General features: G+C 38.5%; 1 protein-coding gene across 10 annotated transcripts in view; it reads left to right on the forward strand.

The window, feature by feature from the left end:
- Positions 1 to 25,432, forward strand: part of LOC124065776 (neurexin-1a-like) — a 237,960-nt gene that overhangs the window by 178,059 nt on the left and 34,469 nt on the right. For 6 of the 10 annotated variants that reach the window (XM_046401509.1, XM_046401510.1, XM_046401511.1 and 3 more), the window contains 3 exons: positions 16,815 to 16,986; positions 23,447 to 23,536; positions 24,995 to 25,314. In XM_046401509.1, the coding sequence (XP_046257465.1) occupies positions 16,815 to 16,986; positions 23,447 to 23,536; positions 24,995 to 25,314 (582 nt within the window). The remainder of the gene's footprint in view (positions 1 to 16,814; positions 16,987 to 23,446; positions 23,537 to 24,994; positions 25,315 to 25,432) is intronic. The other 4 variants (XM_046401513.1, XM_046401514.1, XM_046401519.1 and 1 more) reach the window with 1 other exon arrangement.

Consider the following 25,432-nt stretch of genomic DNA (forward strand, 5'->3'; position numbering starts at 1 on the left):
CAGTTTTTCAAGTTGTTTACTGGTGTTAAGAACCTCATATGAATTTTTTTGTAGCCATTATTCTTCCTATTGTACATAGTCACATTGCTACATACACTCTAGGTCCACTTAAATAAAGTATTATTAATCTTTTTTTTTTCTTTTTTTTTTTGTCATATGTTTCATTTTCAAGGGGAATGCATGTGTGGATCTAAAACCCGGAGTGAAAGGAGACTGCGGTCTATTTCCAGCAAGTCAGTTCTACCAGCCACCTGATTGATTGGCATTATGTCAATTGAACAGGTCTAAATAATTTTGATTCAGTCTATGGTTTAGGTGTTGCATTAGCATTGTTTACGTCATTATGATGGATTGTGCATATCTGGGTGAGATGATCTGTTGGTATAGGCAGTGTATAGACAGCAGATTATGCAATGTATAGGAGTTTAACCAGCTTTTTTCTCTTTCTCAGCCTCAAAAAATGTTTTCTGTCACTACGGTGCTGTCAGAAAGACAGATTTACATAAAGTTGGAAATTGTGAAAGGTCCAAACACAGAAAACATGCACACCAGATTCATGTACTTTTGTTTGAAATGTTTTTGTTTTTGTTTCCTTCCTGTACACACAGTGCAGTTTAGAAACCTTCCATTTCAATATGCCATTTCCAGCCAGACAAATATGGCTCTTTGTGAGTAGTTATGTATTTGAATGACAATATGTCTGACTTGTTTCCTGTTGCTGGAAACTGAGGCCGGTGAAAAGCAGGAAGAATGGTGGGGTCTTTGTGAGCACAGCCATGGCAGCTGTTCATTTTTCGCCTGAGTTGCTCTCAGAGAAGCCAGTTACCTTGCTGATGATAAATGCCTCTGTACGCTGAGCTGTCTCAGAACTCCAGCAGCCTTTAAACCCTGACAGTCAGTGCAACCTCAGCCCTGCAACCTCAGGTCTCCAACCTCAGCCTGTCCTTCAGCGCAGCAAATCAATGACAGCCTTTCCTCACTCAGGCCGGCAGCTGTTTCAGCCACAGCTGCCTATGCAAAAATCTTACTTAGTAATATGGGAGGTAACGCTCATGTGCAGTGACAGGTGAGACCTCAGTGACAGTGTGATGGCCCAGGATTCATCAGCAAGGCAACGTGTATAACCGGGAAGCAGGCATCTGTGGTTGAGAGATAGCGTAATGGCTTGTGATGGGGGAGGTATTGAGAAGGCTGTGATTGCTATCTGCGTGTGGACAACCAGACACATCTGGACTCTGTGTAATCTTTGATGGAGTGATGAGGCCAACCTTATACCTTCAGTCCAGCCAGTTCCCTGTAGACCAGCTCCTGTTGTGTGCCTTAATACCTTAAATTCCTTTTCTCTTTAGCTCCCATCTAAGTCCACCTTCTCTATACTTTTCCACCTTGTCTCTTCTCCGTAATCGAGTTTTTCATCTTTCTAGCCTCGCTTTGAACTGCCTTCCTCTTTTTCTTTTCTAATTCACTACTCTCATTCACTCCCAAGCTCTCTTTTCTGCTCTATCTTCTGCTTCTCCTCCTCTCCATCACCACTCACTCCCTGTGAGTCATGCACTGGGGCAGGAGATTAATGATGGTTGAGAAGCTTTGGCAGTGTCTGATTTTCTATTACAAAAATTGAACTGGCTCAGCATTGCCATATTTTTTGTTCAGGTGTGATAGTGATGGCAGTTGGGAATGCCCTGTTCTCACCTGAATGTGCATATTATTATTATATATGTATTTTTTATTTATTTATTTTTTTTACAAAAATCCCACTCATTCAATGCCTGATACAAAATTTGCTGAAGACTTAAAGCTCTGATTTTCATTTGGAAAAGTGTAGATTTTAATTTCTATTCATTTCCGCCAACTGCTGATTCTGTAGACCTAAGTACTGTAGCCCTCAGCACTGTTAATTACAAATTTTATCAGGACTTATAATTAAATTTGCTTTTAATCTAATTTATTTTTTAGGAAGACTTGATCTACAGAGGATGGCAGATGAGTGAAATTGTCTCTCCTGATTTTTTTTATACAGCTGTAATAGTTGAATAATGTTATATGTGGGTCCTGAAACTTTCAGATGACTGAAGAAATTACCTTGATATCATGAGGGTTAATTTTTTTTCTTGGCTTGGACTATTTTTTGTCAGGAAGCCTATATTGCAATTTTGGAATTGAAGTTTAAAAGGAGCAGACATTTACCAGGCATGGTGGGTCTAATGAAAGATGCTAAAAAGTTGTGTGAAATGTAGGATCCAGTGGTTTTGGACCGTGAGCCCTCCTAGGGAGTAAATATTTCAGCCTCTTTTGCTTTGTGTTGTGTTTTTTCTCATGAAAAAATAGTAGTAATTTGTCATGCGTTGTTTCAACAATAAAAATGTCTGTGAAAGGAGAAAAGAGGAAGTGGAAGAAAATGTATCCAGCTTGTTGTTGTATGGCCTTCTTTATATACATTTTTTTTATCAAAGTGCACAACCCTTCCTACTCTCTTGCTCTAGCGTTGCACAGGTCATCTGTTCAAGCATATGATATGACAATGCCATGGTAGCCATTCATTGTAAAGTTGCAGCTCTCCCTCACCATATGTGTTTGCGTACACGCATGGCAGCGGCAGTTCGTATTAGTGTTGCAGCTCTGGCATAATTAGACACTTCTCTGTCCCGAGACAACCAAGGCTTGCAAAGTTTGAGTAGGTGGCTTCTTCAACATGAGAAGTGTGCGTCACATGTCTTTCCCTCTCTGTTTTTGAAGTCCCAGATACCTTCAAGGTAAAGGAGACTGACAAGGAAAGGATAAGAAACATGGAAAATGAGATTGAAAAAGAGAGAGGGGAATTGAGTAGGAGGCAAAATCAGGAGAAAGCAAAGCAAGGAGTGGAAGAAATAGGACACAGTGAAAATTGTAGCAAAGTGATAGAGCAAAGCAGGGGGAAAAGAGTAAGAGCCTCAGGCTGAGAGGCACCAGCCCAAGTATCATAGTCAATTAACATCCCAGCCCAGCACTAATTCTCAGTCTATTTCAGACCATTAATTATGTGCACCATCAGTTCCAGCTCACTTGGCCTGACACAAGTCTTCATCACATTGCCTTGGCCCCTACGGATCATGTTTTACCAGAGAAATAGCTTCAGTTTACATATTCATGATGAAATGGAGATGAAAATTGTATGGATCAAGGCCCCTCTTAACACTCCCCATTGAAAAGAAATGAAACTAACCACTATATTTTAGGAGATGTTTATACTTGGATGCTACTACAGCTGTGACACAATTAAGTCACAGTGAGTTATTGTAAAGGTGACAGAGGTGTAAATAATTTGCTTACATCAGTAAAGCTACAGTAGTTATCATCTACATGTCTGGGTGGTACCCTGAAGTTAAAGATGTCAGCAGACCTAGAGAGGAGTCAGACTAAGCCTGCTCTTTCAGCGGGTTCTGGACAGGAAAGAAAAATTGCCCTACATGCAGAAATTAGGTTAACTGTGAGATTAAAACAGGTTATCATCAAATTGCCTTTCTTCCACATCCTGGCCCCAACTTCTGGAGAGGCCGAATTAGAAGTGCTGGGCTTTCTGTCAGACAGGTTTGAAGGTGCACTGTAGTAACACCTGACTGCCCTGTTCTAATATCACCAGCAGCAGCTCCTTTATGTGCCATAACCGGCAGCCCAGAAAGCATTCGACCGCAGTCGACAAAACAGGCCACCAATTGCAGTAAGACTGAAAAGTATTTGGAGTTGTAAATGGGAAAACTAGAGGAGTCTGCAAAATGGCCTTGGCTTGTGTTGCACTGTTTCATTATGCCTTATAGACAGTCCAGTTTGGAGTTGAAAATATAGGTCAATATCTGAGAAAATCAATTAGAGGATGATTAAAAAAAACATGCAAACAAAGCCCATGGTGAGGTCACATCGTCTCATTAGTGGGTGCTAAATAATCTCAAAAATAAACCAGGATCAGACACTTTTCTTCCATCAATTTCTTGTTGATGCAACCCGAGGACATGTCTGAATCAATTTCCTCTCATTAGAGTAAATGTAATTGGCTTCCTCATAGTGCAACAATTAAAATGTGTCAATACCTCGGCTAGTTAACCATTCAATCAGTTAAGGTTACAAAGTTCAGTCCTTCTAATGATAATCAATTAATGAATATCAAATGACCAACACGGACTGTATGTGAAGATGAATGAGGCGATGGCATGAGCAGCCATGTCTCAGGGGAACAAGTTAGCCATTCAGCGCCATTGTGTTGCCACCAGCAGCTATCATTGTATACAGCATCAATCGATCATAGCCACAGATAATTTAAGAGAGCAACGAACGCACAGAAGCTGCTGTTAAGAAAAGGTGTAGACTATTTTGCTGCACCATTTTTTTCTCAGCTAAACTAATATGTACGACATGCTGTAGCATCAGAATGTAGGGAGGGAGAGCAGAAACAAGGCTGCATCAAAACACAACGAACTAAGATAAAAGTGCCTGCTCAGCTCCACAGAGATGACAAACATCCAAATATCTGTCACTTGGTGTCTACTTGTCATCACCTTCAAGAGGGGCTGTCAGCACCACTGTCAGTGTGTCCATTGGCAGATTTTGCACCCCACACCATTTATCCCTGAGCAGGTGTTTCTTCCTGCACTCACAATAAATGACAAGTGAGAATAATTGGACAAAATCCTGAAATTGAGTGGGTTGGTTGATGCATTTTCTTGCCTCCTGGAATGAAAAAAAAATTACAGTTGTGGTGTCTCATCGCTGATTTAGATGATTGAGATTAATTTAAACCAATGAATATGATTGTAATGGGAGTGTGTTAATTTGGAGTAGGGAAAGAAAAAGAAAAGCACTGCTGCTGCCATTTTATAAAAATGTATTTTGGTTCAAGAATGACTCGGTTGGCTCATAATGACGGCTCCTGGCAAGACTTGTCACCTTTTTCTGTGGCCGTACAGGCATTTTCTTCGACACCATAATGTCAGCCTGCCATAGGCCAGAGGAGAGAGTTGAATTTGAAATCATTGCAGAGTGTGCAGAGGCATCTGGCAGGTGTTGATGGCTGTACACTCAGCTTGTGAAAACCAACAAGAAAGTTGAACCAGTTGAACCTCATTTGGTTTTAATCAACAGAAGTCTTGAAAAATAACTTGATTTTAATCAAAACACATTTTAAGATATCAATCCTGAAAAAACTCTCAACGTCATTGTGCCCTTCCTGTTTGCATTTCTTGTTGAAAGTTACTGCTCAGCCTAGCAGATAAATCATGTATCAGCTTGTCAAAATGTATTGAAATCCAGAAGCTGCTTGTGATTGGCCAACTGCAGCAGGTCATTAACTTATGGTCGAGAAGCTTGTGTGTGCTCCAACCGAGAAAACCATTTCTGTCTTTAGTGATCACTCAACTGTATACTCAACAGCCTCAGCAGAAATTAGATGTCAGTGCAGAAAAGCCCATCAAAACAGACTAAGACCCAATACATTTTCTAATACTCCTGGTTCTAGGAAGGTTGTGGTTGCCTAACTATCTTCTGCTGTATATCGAAGCATCCATCAGCACAGAGATGCAGGGTCAGTTTCACTCAAAAATAGCTGCCGGACTCAGGGATAAAGGCAATGATCCCACATCTCTTTAGGGTGCTCGGTGTAAGTATCAGGCGCCCCTGTGTTTTGAAAAGATATGGCTGGGAGTAGACAGCCATTTGAGGACTGTCTGAGAAAAACAAGACAAAAACAACAATTCAGTAAATATCCTATTTGCAGCAGAAATTGCACATTTTCATGGTTATCCCTTGTGATAATTTAAATGTGTTATCTTTTTAGAGCAAATTCCAATGTTTTATGTAAAGTAAGACAGCAATGTCCTGTCTGTCTGACTACTGCTGTTAAATAGAGTTTTATTATGGTCAAATGACATACATGGGAGACAGCCAAAAAGCAGGATTGGTTTGGTTTTGTTCTGTAACTTAGAATCAATATTGGAGTCTTTTTTTATATATATTCATACACTCTTCCTTTTCTTGCAAAGATTTTTCTATCTAAGATCATACTTTCTGCTCTCTTTCTAACAATTCATAGCACATCCATTCATGTGCTCAGCTTTGATTGATTGGAGAAAAATGATTAGGTCTCACCTCACCCATTTGCTATAAGAGATACGCAAGCTTGCAGGCAAATGAGAAGCTTCATTTTGTATCACAAATACAGCAACTGTATCTTCACCTTTTTTTCTTTTTCAGCTGCCTCACACCCACTGAACCCCTCCATCTGCTGGCATTGTTCAAAATGAAAATGGGACCCAAGAGCCACTACAACAGAATGTGGAATTACATTTTTAAAATATTGTGAAAGCAACCATAGTCCTCCATTATCTGAAGAAATCTAGGATGGGGTTCGCTCCTCCGAGATTTAAGTAAAGCGTAGTCCTTGTCATAACTTAACACCTCTTGTTCCAGATCTTTTAATGTATTCCTCTTCAGTGTGGGAATTGGAAAATCAGTTTGAGCTATGTTAACATTAAAAGACAGAGAAGTCAGCGGACCTGAATAAGTGAGAGGGCACTGAGAAACTCTTTTTTGTCTGTGGTGCTGGAATCAAAGAGAAACAGGGGTAGATGGAGAGGAAAAAAAGGCACAATAATGCATGTGGCTGATGGGGAATAATGTTGGAGAAGTTGAAAAAAGTCATCCATGAAATTGCTTGTTGCATCCTTTAAAACCTCTTGATTGATGGTGGCAATTTTAAAGCTTGGCAGCAGTTCTGTGGAAGTATTAGAAACAAGTACTCCAGGGTTCTCTTAAAGGAAAAATGCACCCTAAAACACTTTAACCCACTTAAATAATAGCTATTGGCAATACAAATTTCTGGGTCCATCTTAGTGTTTGGTAGTGTACTTCTGGCTAGGCATTACATTTGGCCTCTACAACCATGCGCAACTTAATAAGAAAGTGTTTTACAGGCTGTTACTTCAGTTTATGATTTTTTTTAGTTTGACAACCAATAGTGTTAGTGGTTTTGCTCTCAATATAAAGCTTATTCCAATATATTAAGCTTTATATTATAAATTGCTTAATGGCTAAGGAGTAAATATTGGTTTCATAACCTCAACAGACAAAGATAACATGAGTGACTGCTATGTTGATGACGGTGCTGTAGCTGCTATGTTGTCCAATTTGTCAATTTACCCATTTCAGTTTGTTCAAATAATACACAATTATTGAAAACAGTATATTTCTCATCAAAGTTCCTATTTTTATGTATTATTAGGCAATAATGTCTTCAGTCTAAGCTGTGATCACTTTTACAGGCTATTTCTGATGTGCTAAAAACAGGTTAATTTGTGCTCAGTGTAATAGTTTCTAGTTTCTGGTGCCAAATGTAAGACAGCTTTAATGTACCACTTAATAATGGTGACGAGGCTCGTTGGACAACATCCACTGCTCTAAATCCAACAACATGATTTTCAAGTGCCTATAGTGGAACATAGCTCTACAGTATGGGGGCTGTGGTGTTGTTTCACAGGTGACAGTCTTTTCAACACTTCATTTTATTTTAATTTTACAGACTCTCAATTCAAAAAACTTTTTACACCTCTACAAAAACAGAACTGGATGCATTAGTTGTAGAGGTTCTTGTAGAAATACATCTATATAAGGAACACATTGAATGTGTGACAAGGTAAAAATGATACTTTTGTAAGTTCAGTGACTCAAAGTGGTGTGCAGATTTAGATGATAACCGTCTGAAGTTGTGCTGTGATGTTTTGAATGTCCTCAGATACTGTGGACTTCTGACCTCTCATACACAGCATAAAAATAAAGACTCTATTACCATTCTGTTATATTGGGATTGTCTGTAGGTCATGTGTGCTGTGTATTCATGTAGTTTATCTGTTATCTACAGAGCTTCATTTTATCTTATTCGCTGTCACTTTTACTTCCTTAACTGTGTTGGAAACACTATTGAGCCTGCACGATTAAGCAGTGCAGGGCAAAGTAACCAACTACAATTTGCTCAGATACTGCAAGTCAAGTACTGGTAAGTACAATAAAGTACTATTTTGCATTGAGCAATAAATTAGCTTTGCATGTAACTGAAATAATTTTCATTAAAAGCCCTTCAGCTGCCCCAAGTCTGATAAATGCAGGGTGTAAAGGATGAAGGCTTTTACTGTGAAGCAGTTGCAGGAGGTACATGGAGGTGTTTGACTTGGCATCATCTGCATTTGATTGTCATATCAGTATCCACCCATACCCAACACTGAATATTGAATTGAATCTTTTGTGGAGCTCTATGAAGAATTTGTTGTACATATTGCAAGAGGGCAAAGTTGCAAACTTGATCCACAATCTTCTTTAAGTATTGTCAGCTGTAACTACTAATTGCATGACTAATAGCAGAAAAGTGTATCCCAAATATTGCTCCAGCTATCTACATCAGCTGAAGTGTTCGGTGAATTTGTTTCACGTCTTCTGTGAGCTACAGTACAAAAACAAAGCAGTGCTTTCCAATAAAAACCTCCAACTGAATTTTCAAGAAAGCTTTTTTTGTAATATATAATATCAGTTCCCAAAGGTGAAATTGATTTCCAATTTACAGGTTCATATTTGCAAGTAAAGAGAAAAAGAAGAAGGAAGAGGAAGTATCTCATAAACATAATTCTGTCTGTGAGGCATTATTTTTTTTTCCTTCAGCAGCGCAGATTGACATGTTAAAGCTAAATTAGTTGTCATTGCCCACAACGTAAGCAGTGATCACTGACTACTTTGCTGGTTGCATTAGTTGCAGTCAGGTTTTCTATCTCAAACTGAGACAAAAGCAGAGCTATTACAAACCTGAACCATTTTCAGAATTGAAATGGTCTATTGTACTTTCTTGTCACAATGAATGCCTACTTTCCAAGAAAATTGGCTGTTCCTGTCAAGCTCTGTTATGCTTATATTAACAAATATATGACCTGAAATGCATGGATAAATCTTTTTGATTGTGTTTGTTTTTGTACCAGTTAACTTTACACATGTTGTGTCATAAATTCATCGTTTTCATCAATTGCCCCAAATAATTACACAATTGTGAATTTCAAACACATTGCCATAATTACATAAATGTGACATAATTCAACTGAACAGTGATAAAATTGTGATTCTGCATTACTGAGGTGAAATGTGGGTGACACCTTTTACCAGATTAGCAAACCTGTCACATAATTACATGAAGTGCTCATACGGTGAGAAAACATGGTGGAACAGATCTCAGTAGAACAAGAATGGCTTACATATTTGTAAGACGTGATCTCATTATTACGAGAAACAAGGCTCAGTGTAAACCTTTAAAATAAAATCAGCACCTTTTCTGCAAGTCACTGTTTCTAATTTTGAGAATGCAGCACATCTGCAAGACAGCATTACATTTAAGTTGTGAGAATAAATTCAGTTAAATTGTGACAGGCAGGATTTACTCATCTGTTGTTGTTGTCCTGAACCAGAGCTAATCTGAGTAGACACAACAAAATGTTTGTCATGATGAGTATTCTTAACATGTTGTCTGGAAGTCTCATTCTGAGGATTCATAGTCAGTCATAGCATATGTTCCCTGCCTTCAGGCATATGTCCCCAGCTCTACCTGAGCTAACTTTTTTTTTTCTTACCTCCCCCCATTTCCTACTAAGGTGACTGCACCATCGCCATCCTCCCCAAATGTACACTTGATTATATTTGATCTTATTTAGCCAGAAAGCCCTGCTGCATGAATCGCACAGATGAAGTGAGCAGGACTGAGTATGCTCAGGGGGACGCAGGAAGTCCTGAAGGACAGAGGACAGAGATGAAGGTCGACTCACCCCTGACTGCACGCCAGCTGTCACAAGTGGACAGACAGGAGATTCACCTGAAACCTGAATTGATTTCTCTGAGTGAGAGAGAACGAAATTTCAGATATCTGTTGACCTCCCTTGATGGAATGTGTCACAGATGGGCCAAAGATGGAGCAAGAGAAAGAGTATAGACAGACAGCAAATGTCATTTCAGGAAAAGACAAGCAGTGTCTTTCGAAAACTGCCACTGGCTGGCTCCCATTGCGGACACTCCTGTCACTTCCATCTGAATGTGAACTTCTGACCTCTGCTGCTCTTGTGCCGTGAGTGAGTGGAAATCTACATTTTTATTGCATTAATTACCCCTGTGTAAAAACACTTAGTGGAAATGTGTTTTTTGTTTCTCACGAAGAAAGTGTTGCTGCATTATATATAAGCATGAATTAATGTTTTCATATTGTATTCAGTATAATGGTACAATAGTTGTAGGTCTGCCATTATTCTCTCTGTGGTCCCTTCAAACAGCTGCTGCGGCTGGCTTGATGATTTATTAACTCAAAGTATTTGATGAAGCTCTCCTACAGAAAGCCACTTGATAGAGTCTCCTAGCAATGGAAACAATTTCAAGCCAACTTCACAGATAATTAGGCACTTTAGCCGGCGGACTTGATTTTGAAATAAGCTGAGCTCCCAGCAAACACACTTATACCTCACCACACTTGAAATTCTCCAAGGCAATGGTGAGATGACGAGGTGGGGTGTGCAGGGGGGGCTTGTCGTACAAGTTTGTTTCATGGTTTTGAACATATTTTGAAGATTTGAAGATTTTTGCATCACATGCGAGTCAGATACATGGACATAGCTCTCTAACAGTGGTCTCTAAGCCTTCGGCAAGTGTTCTCACAACGTATGAATGCAAAAAGTAAGAGATGCAGTAGGAAGAGTGTCATGCAGGTTAAATGGGCTCTGACTGTTTTCATTTGTTGTGGTGTTTAGCAGGGTGGTATATTTTCTTTGTTTTTTGCAAGTTATGTTTTTGTACAGTAACTAATCCATGCCGGCAAATCCTTGAAAAACATCAATCATTTAATGAGTAACTGAGCGTGCGGGTTTGCATTTACATTTCTCCACCACAATAATTATATGTCCCCACTATGGTTCTGACTTTGACATGAAATTTAATACCAAAAAGAGCACAGTGATGCAAAAATTATATAAAGCGGACAGAAAATTAGCATCCTGAATTCTGTGAGTGATGAAGTTTATAAACTAGTGAGGTCAAATGTCTTTGAGCCACCATTTTTCATTTTATGGATGATAAAGATAGGTATTGTTAAAAAAGTATTCAGTATCCACCACTTGCCTGCAAATCAGTGTCAAGCCAAATCATGTCTCTGTGTTTAATGGCACTTTGCTCACCTGTGTGTGCAACAGGAGCAGGATGCCGAGACTTACAGTTGTTCACGGTCATGACATCAGGGGATGTTAATATCCGTGCCAAGACTTGGCAGAGTGAGTCATATTTTAATCCATATAATAGCACCTACAAGCCATACAGTAATAAGGAACCTCATAATTATTATTATTGTAAGTTTTATTTATGTATATATTTACAAAAAGTACTAAAGGTATATATGTCATTAGTTATTCATATTTCTGAAAGTTTTTGTGTAAAAGATGAAGTTTGAGTTTTTATTTTTTTAATGGTATGTATAGTGTGAATAAAACTACATACAGAAGCCCCACTGGTTTCAAACCCATCGAGACAAAATCCAGACCACAGGTTTGTCACAGTCCATATCATCATTAAATTGTTTGGGATATTAGGGAGTTAATGTATCATAGGACGCTTCTGTGAGGCTGAAATTTCATTTTCTGCATCACCATAGTGGGACTTTTATACTGCCTCCAGGTTTCTTCTGAATTTACTGCATTGTAAAAAAAAATTAGGTCTGTGTGATTGCATATACACATGTTTGTGTACTTGTAATTGCGGGTGTATAGATGAAATACAGCATAATGTGCAGTTTATGGACCACAGGCTGTAAGGAGAAAAAAAAAAACCAAACATTTTTTCCTAAATCTTCCATTATGTCTGTAATTTCATTAACTAAGCTTTGGTAAAACATGAGGGATGGGTGGGGGGGGGGAAGACTGTCAGAGGTAATTAAAAGATAAGGTGATCAGTACAGTCTGCTTGCCCTAGCTACATTAAGACATTTAGCTTCTACAACAAGAGCCTAATATCCCCTCAAAACACACACATAGGCACACACTGAAAGGATGACTGAGGTGTTCTCCCACCTGTCAACAGACCCCTAACAGACATGTGCACTGGAGGGAGATGTGTTGCAGTCTCATGGCGTCGAACTCGTGAGATATGAAATGTGACGTGTGCACAATGGTTGTCAACATGAATGACTCATAAACAAGCAAAAGATTAGGACAGCCTACACTGTGGTGTTCATTTTTTTTTTGCAGAGATTGGAGAGGAGGCCCGACACCATCTCAAATACCACTTCTCACTTTCTTTTTTACATCGTCTTTGTGTGGGCTGGGGGAAATAAGCTTGCTGCAGTAAACCATTACAAGTATGCGGATCATTTTAACTTGCTGTGCCTCTGTTTTGAACTTGGTTTGTTTGACCCTCAAGCAGATTAGGAACAACATAGCATATCCTTTTAACAAAAACATAAGAGAAAAGTATGATTTATTTATTAATTGATTTATTATTTATGGGAACACTTTTACCAAGTGTTTTAAGCTTTAGCAAAATTTTACAACCTCAACTGTCTTTAAGGGAATTCTCTCGACTGACTTGGTGCGTTTAACCCATATTTGTTCAGATTTGCTCTTGTTGACGTGAGTGGAAGAAAATAAAATGATGCCACTCACTGCTACTAATAATTACAGATAAAAAACATTTCATCTGCCGAGGCTAGCAAGTAAAACAACTATGTCTATGGTTGTATAATGAGTGCAGATGGAGCGTTTTAACGAGAAAGTGACACCCTGAGTATTGCTGCAGCTACTCCACCCTCCAGCTGCAGGGATGAGAAGCATAAAAAAAATCCAAGCAGATTAGAGGAGAATGGTGGATCAACTTCATCAGTTAATTAAACTCTATTGCAGCTTGATGAGCAATTAATCAAGGCAGCGTGCAGAGTGTCAGGCAGGGCTGAGTTCTTCGGGTGTGGTGTGTGTGTGCTCCGTACAGTATGTTCCCAGGGGGTAACCCTGTAGGGAGCAGCACTTACCAAGCGAGCAGCCCTAAAATTGTACAGGGTGTAATGGGCTTTTTTTTATGTAAGCAGCTATCAATCATTTTCTGACATAAGCCTGGACCCTATTAGTACTCCAGGATTAGTCTTCTCTCAGTGTTGGACTAACTGAGAAAATGCTTGTCTAAGTAGATCGAATTTCAGGAAATGCTGCAAAAATATTGGAAAAAATAATATTGGCGTTTAAAGCCAATTCCAGCTCTATCTCAGAAGGCAGGGGCAATAACAGTCAAAGTTAATCACGTTAATATGGGAGAGACGTGAGCTCTAAGCATGTCAGAAATTTAGCTTTGTATTTTCTCAGCATGAAGATTTAGCCCTTATCTTTCATCTGATATCTGAGCGCCCAAATCTGACGGTTTGGTTTTTGTCCTTTGTCTGTTTCCCCCTCTTTCATCTACCTCTTCATCTCTTCCAAGACTGTGAAGTAGGCTTTTTTATGCTATGGAAATTCGAGTTGGCAGTTTGTGACTAAATACAGTGAATTTATTAACGAGACCATGGGGAACATTAAAAGTCAATTGAAGGAGGCTATTAAAAGCAGGATTTTAATTGGGTTGGTCTCTCCACTAAACTGTTTTTTTCAGTCTCTCTTTTTTTTTTTTTTTTCCAAGAGGAATGATACTAAAAAAGTTCTGAATTAATGTGTTCAGCGTGTGGTCCTTGAAAGAAAGTTCCCTATTGGAATCATAGATGTTTGTCTCGTGTTTTTATTTTACTGGATATTCGAGTACATGGAACGTAGAAAACTGTGTGAGGCCTGATGATTGCAGATGCTCGTGGTGTCTGCTGTGTCTCACTGCTTTTAGTCCTGCTGGGAAGGCACTGTCTCTGTGACTCTCGCTGAAGAGTTTCAAGAGGAGCAAATCTCTTTAAATGACAGATTACAACCAACACAAGGTCGTACTACAACATCAGCTGCAGATCATCCTCTCGCCCGTTCACTTCTGAAAACCTGACAACAGCTGCAGTTACTGTACTGTGGCCATCTGCTTTTCAGCTTTTGGTGACTGGTGTTTATGCCTGCAAGGAGTCAGTAAATTGTGGTTGCACTGTAGCTTTAATGCATCAGATTATATAATCTGTTGAAGTTACATTTCAAAGCATACAATTGTCCTAGTTTTGGTAACATGGTGTGACACTTTACAAATGGTTTTAATTGAAATTTAGCTTCTGGCTCTTGAGACAAGCTCGACTCATCAAGCACTTTGAGGGAACCCGGCTCTGTGTGTGTGTCCGTTTGTCCATATGGGAGAGCGGATGTAGTGTAGTATTGGCCATTGGGGTGCTCAAGCATGCCTGAATTTCATCTCACTGCCACTAAATAATAATTATTAATTATTTTGCCTCCTGAAAGAATCAAGACAAGGCAAATGCCGTCTCTTACAGCTGGACTACAGTGCTCTCTTAACTGCTGTGGGCATGGCTTGTCTCATTACTTCTTTCTCTGTCATGTTCTGAATGTCGGGGTCAAGGTTTTGATTTTACCCAATAGTCAGTTAGATTAATATTTAAATTGATGTGGATTCTCCCCATCTTCCTAGCTTCTATTATTATTTTCTTAATGCTTTGTTTGGTTTGTACGTTTGCCAAAGAGAGAGAGAGAGAGAGGGAGAGAGAGGGAGAGAGAGAGCAACGTCAGCTTCTGTTTTGCCCATATTTACTGCAGTGGACTGTTATTTCATGCTGTTAAGCAGTGATACTGATATACTTCTGTCCCTGACATCCTCTTGCATTTATTTACATCACAAACACTCTGATTGCATCATTTATTATCAGATTATGTCATTTTCTAGCTGCATAAAATGTGTTTGTGTGTGCCTGTCAGTGCAAAGATGGTGAGGGGAGGATGTAGAGAAAGAAAACAGAAGGAGAGCAAGAGCAGGAAGAACCAAGTGAGAAAGTGTGCAGTATGAGGTCAAGATTGTTACAATGGCAAACTGGAACTGCCACAAAAAATAAATAAATAAATAAACATTTCATTCACAATAGAATTGTACATGCATGGGATCTGAGCCCCCCTAAAGGTCTGATCCCAGAATCGCCCTGTTACTGGCTGTGCTGACTGGATAATGACATGCAGAGTGCTGCGCTGCTACAGTATGTTGAGCCTCCAACCAGATGCTCCTTTCACTGCAGCTCGTAAGTGGTGAGAGAGGCTGCACCAACATACGCATTCATCTTAGCTGGATTAAGCATCTTGATTCAGGGACTTCGATCATACACTGTATAAGAGCTTACTAGAGTAGATACCCATCACATGTGGATGTGAGGACACTGAGGCTAAGCTGAGTTCAAACTTCCTTTGAGACGTTCCCTTTATGTTTCTGTGTTTATGTTGTTATGCTCTCTATGTAATGATGGCAGTTTTCACTGCAATTTAATGATTCAGGCTCCCACAAACTGCTCAGATTCAATGATATCCTCTCAGCAAGCTTTGAAGCTACTTTAGGGCTTTTATAGTGATGAAAAGGCTATGTCTAAAATATTTTGAATTATAGACACAGAGGATTGGGTGTATGTGTGTTTTTGTGGTGTTATGAATGAATGAAGAAAATAAATGTGTGTGTTTACTGCATTTTAAAAAATAAACAAATGGCATCATCACACAGAAGGCTTGAACAGGAACACAGGGCACTAGAGGTGATGCTCTTAGCCGTTAACTAGAGTTTATTTAATGGATGTTATGAGAGCAATAAAAGACAAAATGCACCGTATGCCTGTTTGTGCTGTTAAAATGTTAATGAACAACACATGTTATACGTGACTGCCTATACAAGGCAATAATCCGTACCATAAACTGCCTGTGGGTCAACCCAGCAGGTCTTGCAGTTTAATACATATACACTTCACATTATATGTACACAGCAAAAAATTAGGGCAATTGTATGCTTATATGTTACTCGAGGCGATGACAAACGTAAACACCAAAGGACCATGGCAACAGCACACACAGAAAAAATCTATACTAATGACATCATATACAATGTCCTTGTGTGTTCTTGTTTCAGTGTAATAAGAATAAAGTAGTTGTAGCAGTTAGCCATTAAGGTATGTTCAGAATCTGCTGGGTGTCAGTGCCACCCCTGGTTCTCCTTTGGACCCTCCCCTTGTGATGGGACAAGGATTGTATGTTTCAGTGGGTTTCAGGCCAAAAATCAGTGTCCATTAGTGAGCGTAAATGCTGTATACAAACTGTCTGAAGAAGGTTTGTATAATTAAATTATTGTTATTCCTTTAAGTCTTCAGTATAGTTGTATTGTATTAGGTCACCCTTTATCTTTTCAGTTGAATTACTGCAAATTGAATAAAATATTTACACTTAAACACAAGCAAAACAGTGTGTTTCTAAATAGATTAGATATACTTTTACTTTATTGTTTACTTGCGACACAAATTTTTTTACAAATGGTTGTGGATATATTTAGAAAGTGTATGAAAATGTTTTATTTTGAAAACAGGCCCTTTCTTTTGATTAAGAGAATAAAAAAATAAAAAATATTTTTTTACTTGACTGCCATTCTGTTTTTTGGTTAATATGCTCAGTCACTTAAAAGCCTCCCCAACTGTCCCAGAAGACTTTGAAGGAATTTCTCTCTCTTCAGCAAAGAAAATATAAGAAATAACCCTTCACCTTAATAATTTTCATACCGTCCCTTAGGAAAACTAGTTACTTCCAAAAGAACTAATGTTTGTTGTCACTAAAATCTTGTTTTTTGTTACTGTGTTCTTCTCTTTTCAGGAAAAAGGAAACATCGCTGTTGTATTTAATGTCGGAACAGATGACATTAATATTGAGGAGACATCAAAGTTTGTAAATGACGGAAAGTACCATATAGTGAAGTTTACGAGGAGTGGGGGTAATGCCACTCTGCAGGTGGATGACCTGCCAGTCATTGAACGCTACCCCACAGGTGAGCCACCCACTCTGCCTTTAATTACATCTGCCTCCGCTGAAAGGTGATAACATGACCAACAGGTTATCAAGCCAGCTATTAAAACCTTATCTGTTAGGATGTTTTATGTTGACTTGGCATGTGCTTTAATTGCTTTTTGATGTTTCTGTTTCCAGCAGCTGTTAAAATAATACCAGTGTTGTGGAGTGTTTTTTTCGTCTCTTGATGTTTATCGCTTTACATTAATCAATGCTGTTAAACATCCTAGGTTTATGTAAATTAGTTGCACTTTAGAGCTCCAATAGTCTAAAATAAAAACTGTATAAAAGGGCAACCACCCACCTTTTTTACACGTCTGCATGAAGTTCCCCGTGTACATAAATAATCCACCTACAGTGTATGTTCACAGTAAGTCAGATCAATAGACTATTTACAGACAAATTACCACTTTTATTGTGGCAAGTAATTGTGTGCCAGTTCAATATTTATTCCTCTGCCAATACAGTAGATTGATTGAATTAAAGCGACAGGTTGGATGGATCTGTAATAACACAATGGATACCTGAATTATCCTGATGCTTATTCAGAATTAAATCCAGATGATCAGCTACAGTTTAGCATCTGGTTTACCCATGACAGTGAACTTTCATATTAATCAGTTCGCAGTATGCTCCACAATTAGCCATGTAAAAAATTTAAAAAAAGAAGCTGTATTCATTTTCTTCATCATTAGTGTTACAACTAATAATAATTATTGCCATTTGTGTAGCACTTTTCATCAACACAGTTTATATGCAGAAGATGAATTCACTAATTAACGTCTTGTGTAATGAGTATTTAGCTAATGGAAAAGTATAGTAGATTTAATACGTTCTTCATCATATAACTAGAGAACCTGATCTGACACTTTCTTATGTAGTGTAGTGATAACAGGTAACTCCCACATATGGAAATTTGTCCGTGGAAATAACTCAGCAACACTGGTATGTTTCTGTAGAATGTCAAGATGTTTGTAGTATGATGGCTCTCAAGAGGAATTTAAATGTCACTGCTTGTGTTGTTGAGATGTTCAACTTTTTAACTGCTTTATGGCTTTGACAGAAGCTATAGAGGATTAAAGGAGTGTGACTATCACCTGCCCATACAATAAAAACAGCAAAATCACTTCAGTAGGCCTAACTTTTACTCCGCACAAGTAAAAACTGCAGCCCCAAATCACAAGCATGTGTTCGATTGTGATCAAGCATAAAAGGACAGGGCAGCAGGACAAACACAAGACAAATTCAACCTGTCTCTCCCCTTTTGCATAATGTTTGGTGACCTTTTTAGCTATGACCAATGCATTCATCCAAATGAAAGAGGGTTTTATGACCAGGACTCAATCCTTGCTGCTTGCCTCAGGTGCAGAAGGGGACGCTAATGGCTTTTGACATGTTGTGGACATGGCAGAATGCACAGCAGGGTTAAATGTCTCGATGCTGCGTATCTCAATCTTCAAACAACCAGCACCCTCAGTCCTCAAGGCGCCTATGATCCATTCAGATGTGCTGCTCATAAACTAGAGGAAGTTGGCGGAAACAGCTTTTTTTATTTGTTTATTTTTTAAATTACGTATGTAACACAGGTGTAACACGGGTATTACTCATTTAAGCATATAACACTACAGAGTTAAATATGACATGGTTAGTTTCAGCTCAATAGGCAGTCAATCACTTGGTAAAATACTGTTGGTCCAGATCACTGATATAGATTAGCTTTATAAAGTTAATAATTTATACTATTTAATGCCCAGCAATGGTAGCCAAGTTTTTCTTTTTTTTAAATATCCATTATTAACATAATGTAAGGGCACAAAATCTCTCTATAAATTTAATTCTTGGTCAATGTACTGTAAAATCTAGAAAAGCTGGATAAGGATATTAGAGTTAATCCTCATATGATAAGTGATGAGTCATAAATGCTGCAGGGTAAAGTGACCGATCTCATCCCCACCAATCATGCGTCAGTGACAATGCCAAGTCCAGCTACCTTATTAGGCTCGTTGCAGACTAATTACATCCAATCACAATTACTGCGCAGTTCCTCCCATCACCCCCAGCACACAAAGCAATTATTCTCTCAGCTCGCCTGTAGTTTGATTAGTATCCATGTATGCCTCTAACACACTCATAATAGCAGCCCTCAGCCACTCTTAGGCCACTTACAGATCAACAGTGATTACAACAAGAGTAGACAGCAAAGATAAAAAAATGATGGCTGGAGAGTGAGAAAGACAGAGAGGAGGAGATTACATGGGAGGGAGCGATCATTCTCAAAGCAAGAAAATAATTGCTTCACTAGGGCCTATAGTGCTGCCCTCGTAATCTCATTAAAAAGTCTCGTACCGCATACTTATGGGCTATTAAAAGTCTTTAGCACAATTATTCGAATCTAAAATGCAAAAACGCACACGCGGTCACGTAACTAGCTCAGTATTTGTTGTAGTTTTCCTTTATTTTCGCCCCGCTTTCATTCAGCGTTGCACACAAAAGGCTGGACAGCAACAAAAAAAAAAAAAAGATCCCCTTCTCCTGAGTCTTGGCCATGGAAGTAATACCATCACAATGGTGCTGCCAGGCCCGCAGGGTACAGTGCAGTATCCTATCGGAGCACCCAATGAACACTCGCTGCACACAGAGATAATGGAGAAGTCCCTGGCCTTATTCTTTTACTGTTATCAGAGCATAGAGCACTTACAGAGCTCTCTGTCTCTCACTCCACTCCCCTCAGCTCTTAGTTCCCTCTTTTTCTGTCCTTTTCACCCTCTATCTGTCCACCCCTGCCCCCTCTGTCAATCTCACCCTCTGTCCTGTTTTCCCACCTTGCTGTGTGGAGTCCAGTTTGTGGGATGCAAGGGGAGGAGGGTTAGCTTTATCCATCAAAGCTCCAGCCTATCTGCTCTGGTTCCTCCTCTGTTCTATCCATGAGCCTCTTCAGCCTATTGTGCAAGCAGTCATCACTAAGCATGCTTAAAAATGGTGCAATGGCCGCTACAGCCAGAGTCGAGAAAAAGCAGCAGAATAATGAAAATAATAGTGAGATTTGGGTCCTCCTTTTTTAAAAAAAAAAAAAAAAAAATTCCAGCTCAGCTCCATGAACAGAGGAAGCATTTGCATATTTGTTCATTTAATGTGGCGAGTGTCCTAGGGCTTGTAATGAGATAAAGCTCCTACCTTATCTGACCACTTTATTAATAAAAAAGAAAACAAGTGAGTGAGGGCAAAACGGGTCAGTTGGGACGGCTCAGCTGAATCACTGCTGTCTGGTGGAGGAGATAAGCCAGGCTGTCCCATACCAAACCAAATCACCACTCAGCAGCAGTCACAGGCTCTGCTCGCAGGCAGGATGAATGGGCTCTGCTTCTGCATTGAAGCCCAGGGGATAGCATTGTTTAACACTCCGCTGTCCCACAGTGGGGATCAATACACGATCAGACCTTGATTGTATCCACACTTAATTAACCTCAGTATAAGGATAGACTGAGCTCGCCACGAGGTGCAAAGCCAAACAGATAAAGCGCTACTCTCTTTGAAAATGGAGCATGTTTTTGCACAAAAGTAGAGGCTTTTGGCACAGTGGCACGCAGTGTGAGGGGATAAGCGTGTGTGTTTACTGTATGTGTGCCTGCTCATCACACTCTTCTGTGTCTTTCTGTTACTTTCCTTGCACTCATCTTCAACAAATTGTCATTTTTGTTTCAAACTTTAAAGGAAAACTAAAAGACATTCAAAAGTTGTAGAGACATTTTGGCTGTCAGTAAACTAAGCAAGCGTGGGTATAATGAAATTTACATTTGCGTCTTGAATTTCCCTCGAGATCAATAAAGTATTTATCTAGCTATCATTAATGAACAATGACATTATAATGAGTGTTTTCACTTCTTCAGTAAAATGTCCCCAGTTTGGTGCCGACCTCTCTTCAGATGAGGTGTCATAATAGCAGGAAACACAGAGGTGACATAACTAACACCCTATGACTGATAAACTGAGGTGACAGGAATTAACAAAGCCCAAGATGAGCAATTAATGGATTATTCATTGAGTTAACACATTTAAAAATATAAGACAGTAAGTGTGTTTTCTGCTTTAGTCATTTGTTTGTGTGTAGTACTTCCATCACAGGCACAGTTCTTGGAATATTTAGGTGGTGCAGAGGTCCAGGAGCCTTGCATACAGGTGTGAGTGCATGCTCAACGCCAGGCAGTATGGTCGATGTTACATAAGCCGAAAGCAAACTGGAGGCTGATGTTCTCTGTTTCTACATACCTCAGTGAAGCTTAGCAATTAGATTTTAATATATTTTAGTTTAAATATATAGATTTGACAATTCTGTGCATCCACAGAATTCTTGTTTAAAAAGGAATAGGCTCTATGATATGTTGTATTTTGTTTATTCTCAACAAATCCCATGAAATGACCAAAAACAACAATGAATTAATTCTAATTATTTGTGTATTTACAGCCCATTGCACCTTACTCCAAAAACTAGTCAAAACAATCACTGAACGACACCTTCTTACTGATTGATATTTTTCTTCCTGAACACAAACCTGGGTACTATAGTCAGTTTTTCTTTTTTTTTCTTAGTTAATCCAACAACCACTTAAATACTAGAAGGAGAGCAACATCTATTAATCCACAGCTGAAAATAGTCCCTGGGAAACTGTTGCCTCCTGTTTCCATCACATTTGCTAAAAACTACAGCATCCAGCTTCTTGATGAAATCACTGAGCCTTTTTTTAAATTAAAGTATTGTTGATGCTCCAATACTTGGGAGTCAGCCTGGGAAGTATATTATTTGTATTGGTCTTTTCATGGGATTTGTTAAAAATAATGAATGTTGCCAGTCTTGTTCTCGAACATTAGTCCACCTTATGTCAGCGTGAATCAGTACAGAGTCAGTACATGTGATTGTATAAGTGTTTAACAGGTTGTTTGATAGCTTTTATGTTGAAGATATGACATCTGAGCTCATGTTTAGGTCACACTCTGTTTAAAAAGTTTAGTGTAGCTGCTCATTGTTTCAGAAATGTAGCTCACTAAATAATAACTAGAGATCCATATCAAATAACACAGACAGTGTACCTTTGGTGAAACGCATCTTTCTGCATCAGTGTTGAGGGAGAAATGTTCCACTAAATCTCCTTCACAAGCCTTTGTGCTCCAACCTGGCACAATGAACTGCAGCCAAATTCCATGAGCTGTATAGACAAGCTTTAAACCCTTTTCTGTCTAGCTGATCCCCTGCAGTAATTCAAGCTGATGCGATTAAAAAATGTCTTTTTATGCGTCTTCTTACCTCTAAGACCTTTCATCCGACCAGCAGTGCATCTGTTACAAGGTTACCTGCTTTCCTTCGTGTCTGTGCGATCCTTTCGCCCTTCCAAAGCTATCCTCGACTGAATCATTCTTAGCTACCAGATCTTTTATCTGCCAGAACTGAATTAATATAGTTGATGGGACAAACATTGTCAATCTGCCGGAAGAATGGAGCTGACTGAATTCAATCTCTGCAGACAATACCAGGGGAAAAGCACTCAGAGACAGTGCCACTTTGCTCAAAGTCTTCAGTTCTGGAAAGGTTATTGGCCTTGACAAAAGGGTGATGCAGAGTTTGCTCTCATTAATACCAAAGCGCCCCTCCAATCTTAGTGCGGAGTTTCTCTGTAGCTGCTCTTTCTCCATCCTGATGCTTATTTGGTTTATTCTCTGAATACTATTGGAACATTACGTTTCCATTGACTCTGACGTCATCAATGTGCAATATCAGTTAAAACTATGACTTTTCCTTCTTTATAACTCGTAGCTTTTGTCAAAGCTGTTTTATTGAAGTTTTCACAGTTTCTGTACCTACTTTGGCATTGTCTTCTGAATTTTCTCCGACTAGATGTATACTGTGTTAATTGTTGTATTGCAATTAGCTTATTATTTCTTGTCAATTAGGCTATTTATAAACGGGGTGGGCATTTGTAATATGTTAAAGTTAAACTGTTTTATCCTTTAAACCATAAAAGGTTGATTCAACAATAAATTTAAATGGTGTTCTTTTTGAAAATGTATATAACTAGTTTAAAAGCCAGTTAAAAAGATATAGAGGGAAAAGACAAATGGGATGGAGTTATTTGGGTACAGATTTTGTAATGGGAATGTATAAATTTGTGATTTGAGTTGGTTTATAACATAGCTCTATTAACTTAGATGAAACATCTGCGTGCTAGTTGACTTTTCAATTAATATAGGCCTAATTTGTTGGATAAAATAAAATAAAATGAGTGAAGTTTGTACAAATAATGTTTCAGTAAATATTGTTTTTTTTAAATATACCAAACTTTTTAAATATAAAAACTTTGTGCAGTTGTATAGCTCCAGCATTAAGTATGAACGTTTAACCTTTGACCTTACAGATTGTAACCAATGAAATGTCTCTTTAAACTTTAAAGGCAACAATGATAACGAACGCCTGGCGATTGCTAGACAGCGAATCCCATACCGTCTTGGTCGAGTAGTTGACGAATGGCTACTCGACAAAGGTAAAATCACTGATTAAAATAAAATAATTTGATCATAACCAAGTTGTAGACATATTTTGTAAATAATAAACATAAAAAAAATAAATGTTCAGTAAAACTTTAAAAACTAAATGATTTGAACAGTTAAATTTAGTTAGTAGTGTTTCATCCTTTTTCATAATAATGTATTTATTTTAGAGATGTCAGCTGTTTTAATACGTGTCTATTGTCAACTTAAGGTTAAAGGGACTGTAAATATGAATTTAAATCCACCTACTGAAGTTATACCAGAATTGTTAAAATGTCTTTAAATTATTGTAGCATTTTGCTGTAAACATCTAAATGATAAAGGTAAAAGTTCTAGAATAGTGATTCATTAGTTAAGTGTTATTTGAAACACTTTTGAAACATATAGAGTACATATACAGTACTTAGATTCATTTGATCTATTCTGATTAAACTGTTAGCAAAGTTAAATAGAGTGCAATATGAATTGGCATCAGAATTTTGAGTCCCTTTAACAGACACTGTAAATATATTTAGGGCATTAGGTCAATGAACTGTAACATAAAACAAACTGAGTGCATGCTTTGTTTTTGATAGTTTAATGACTAATTCATACTTTTTACTTAAAATGTGAAATGAGCCCTGTCACTTCTGCCTTTTGTTTTTTGTTTGTGTGTTTGTTTGTTTGTTGTTTGTTTTCTGTTTCGTGTTATGACAGTGCTGTCATAATTTTTTTTTTTTTTTTTGGTTTTCCATGTGCCCAACTATAGCTGGTTAAAATTAGATTTTCCTTGGTTGCTTTTGCTAAAAGGATGAATAGTTTGAAATTTCCTGAAGTGTGTCCTGCTTCCTGTGAGATTGTACATGAGAAAAGTCTCACGGCCTGGAGCCATTTCAGACATTTTTTTCCATGCTTGCCGTTTTCCAAGTTTATAAATCCTAATGTTTTAGGGGAAAATGTAAGATAACATAAGCAAAGCATAAAGAAATATATTCTTTAGCTTTGCTGGACAAATGTTTTGTCCATTTGTCTTATTTTCCAGGCAATTTCCTGCAAACAAATTGTCCATTTATATATTACTTTCAAGATTATGTTATCTGTTCAAGTGTATTTTAATCTATTGCAGTCCCGTTACACCACAATTTATGATTAATCTTGTTTCTTGTTATTTTAGATTACGCTGCCCTTTTAGCAAGGCTGAATTGATTTTCTAAATCCTGTATTTTTATTCTGTTTTTTGATTTTTTTATTATTATTTTTTTTTTAATTTTCTTTTTACTTTCATAGGCATCTCATCATTACAACTGCAATAAATTACCAGGGTTTGCCTCTACAACCTGTAATTTATTGGTCTCATTAGCCACTGGGCAAATAATCTGTCTTTCTGTCTTTGTTTTTTTTCCTGTTTAGTAAAAGTGGCTGAGTCCACAGTTCAACATTTCTCGTATATATGTAACATTGTTTTCCCACAGGGCGGCAGCTTACAATCTTCAACAGCCAAACCACTATACAGATTGGGGGCTGGGAGCGAGACCGGAGTCGATCCTTTCAGGGCCAGCTTTCAGGCCTCTACTATAATGGCTTGAAGGTGTTCAACATGGCTGCGGAGGGGGACCCCAACATTAGGATCCAGGGCAGTGTGCGGCTCGTAGGGGATTCACCCTCCTCTATTACACCCCAGTCGAGTACAACAGCCAATCGCTCAGAGACATCTACATCCATCATGGAAATCACCACCACCACGGCTTCCAGCAGGCGAGTCAAGCAGACTACACCACGAGAGCCTCAGCAGGTAAGATAATATTTAAATGATTCTGTGTGTAAATAACTTCCACTCATGTCATTATTGTCTCCACTTGATCCATTTTGAAATACTCACAGTGCACAGCATGATGTTAAACATACCCTGG

Source organism: Scatophagus argus, chromosome 10, assembly GCF_020382885.2.
Source record: "Scatophagus argus isolate fScaArg1 chromosome 10, fScaArg1.pri, whole genome shotgun sequence".
Classification (NCBI taxonomy): Eukaryota; Metazoa; Chordata; class Actinopteri; family Scatophagidae; genus Scatophagus; species Scatophagus argus.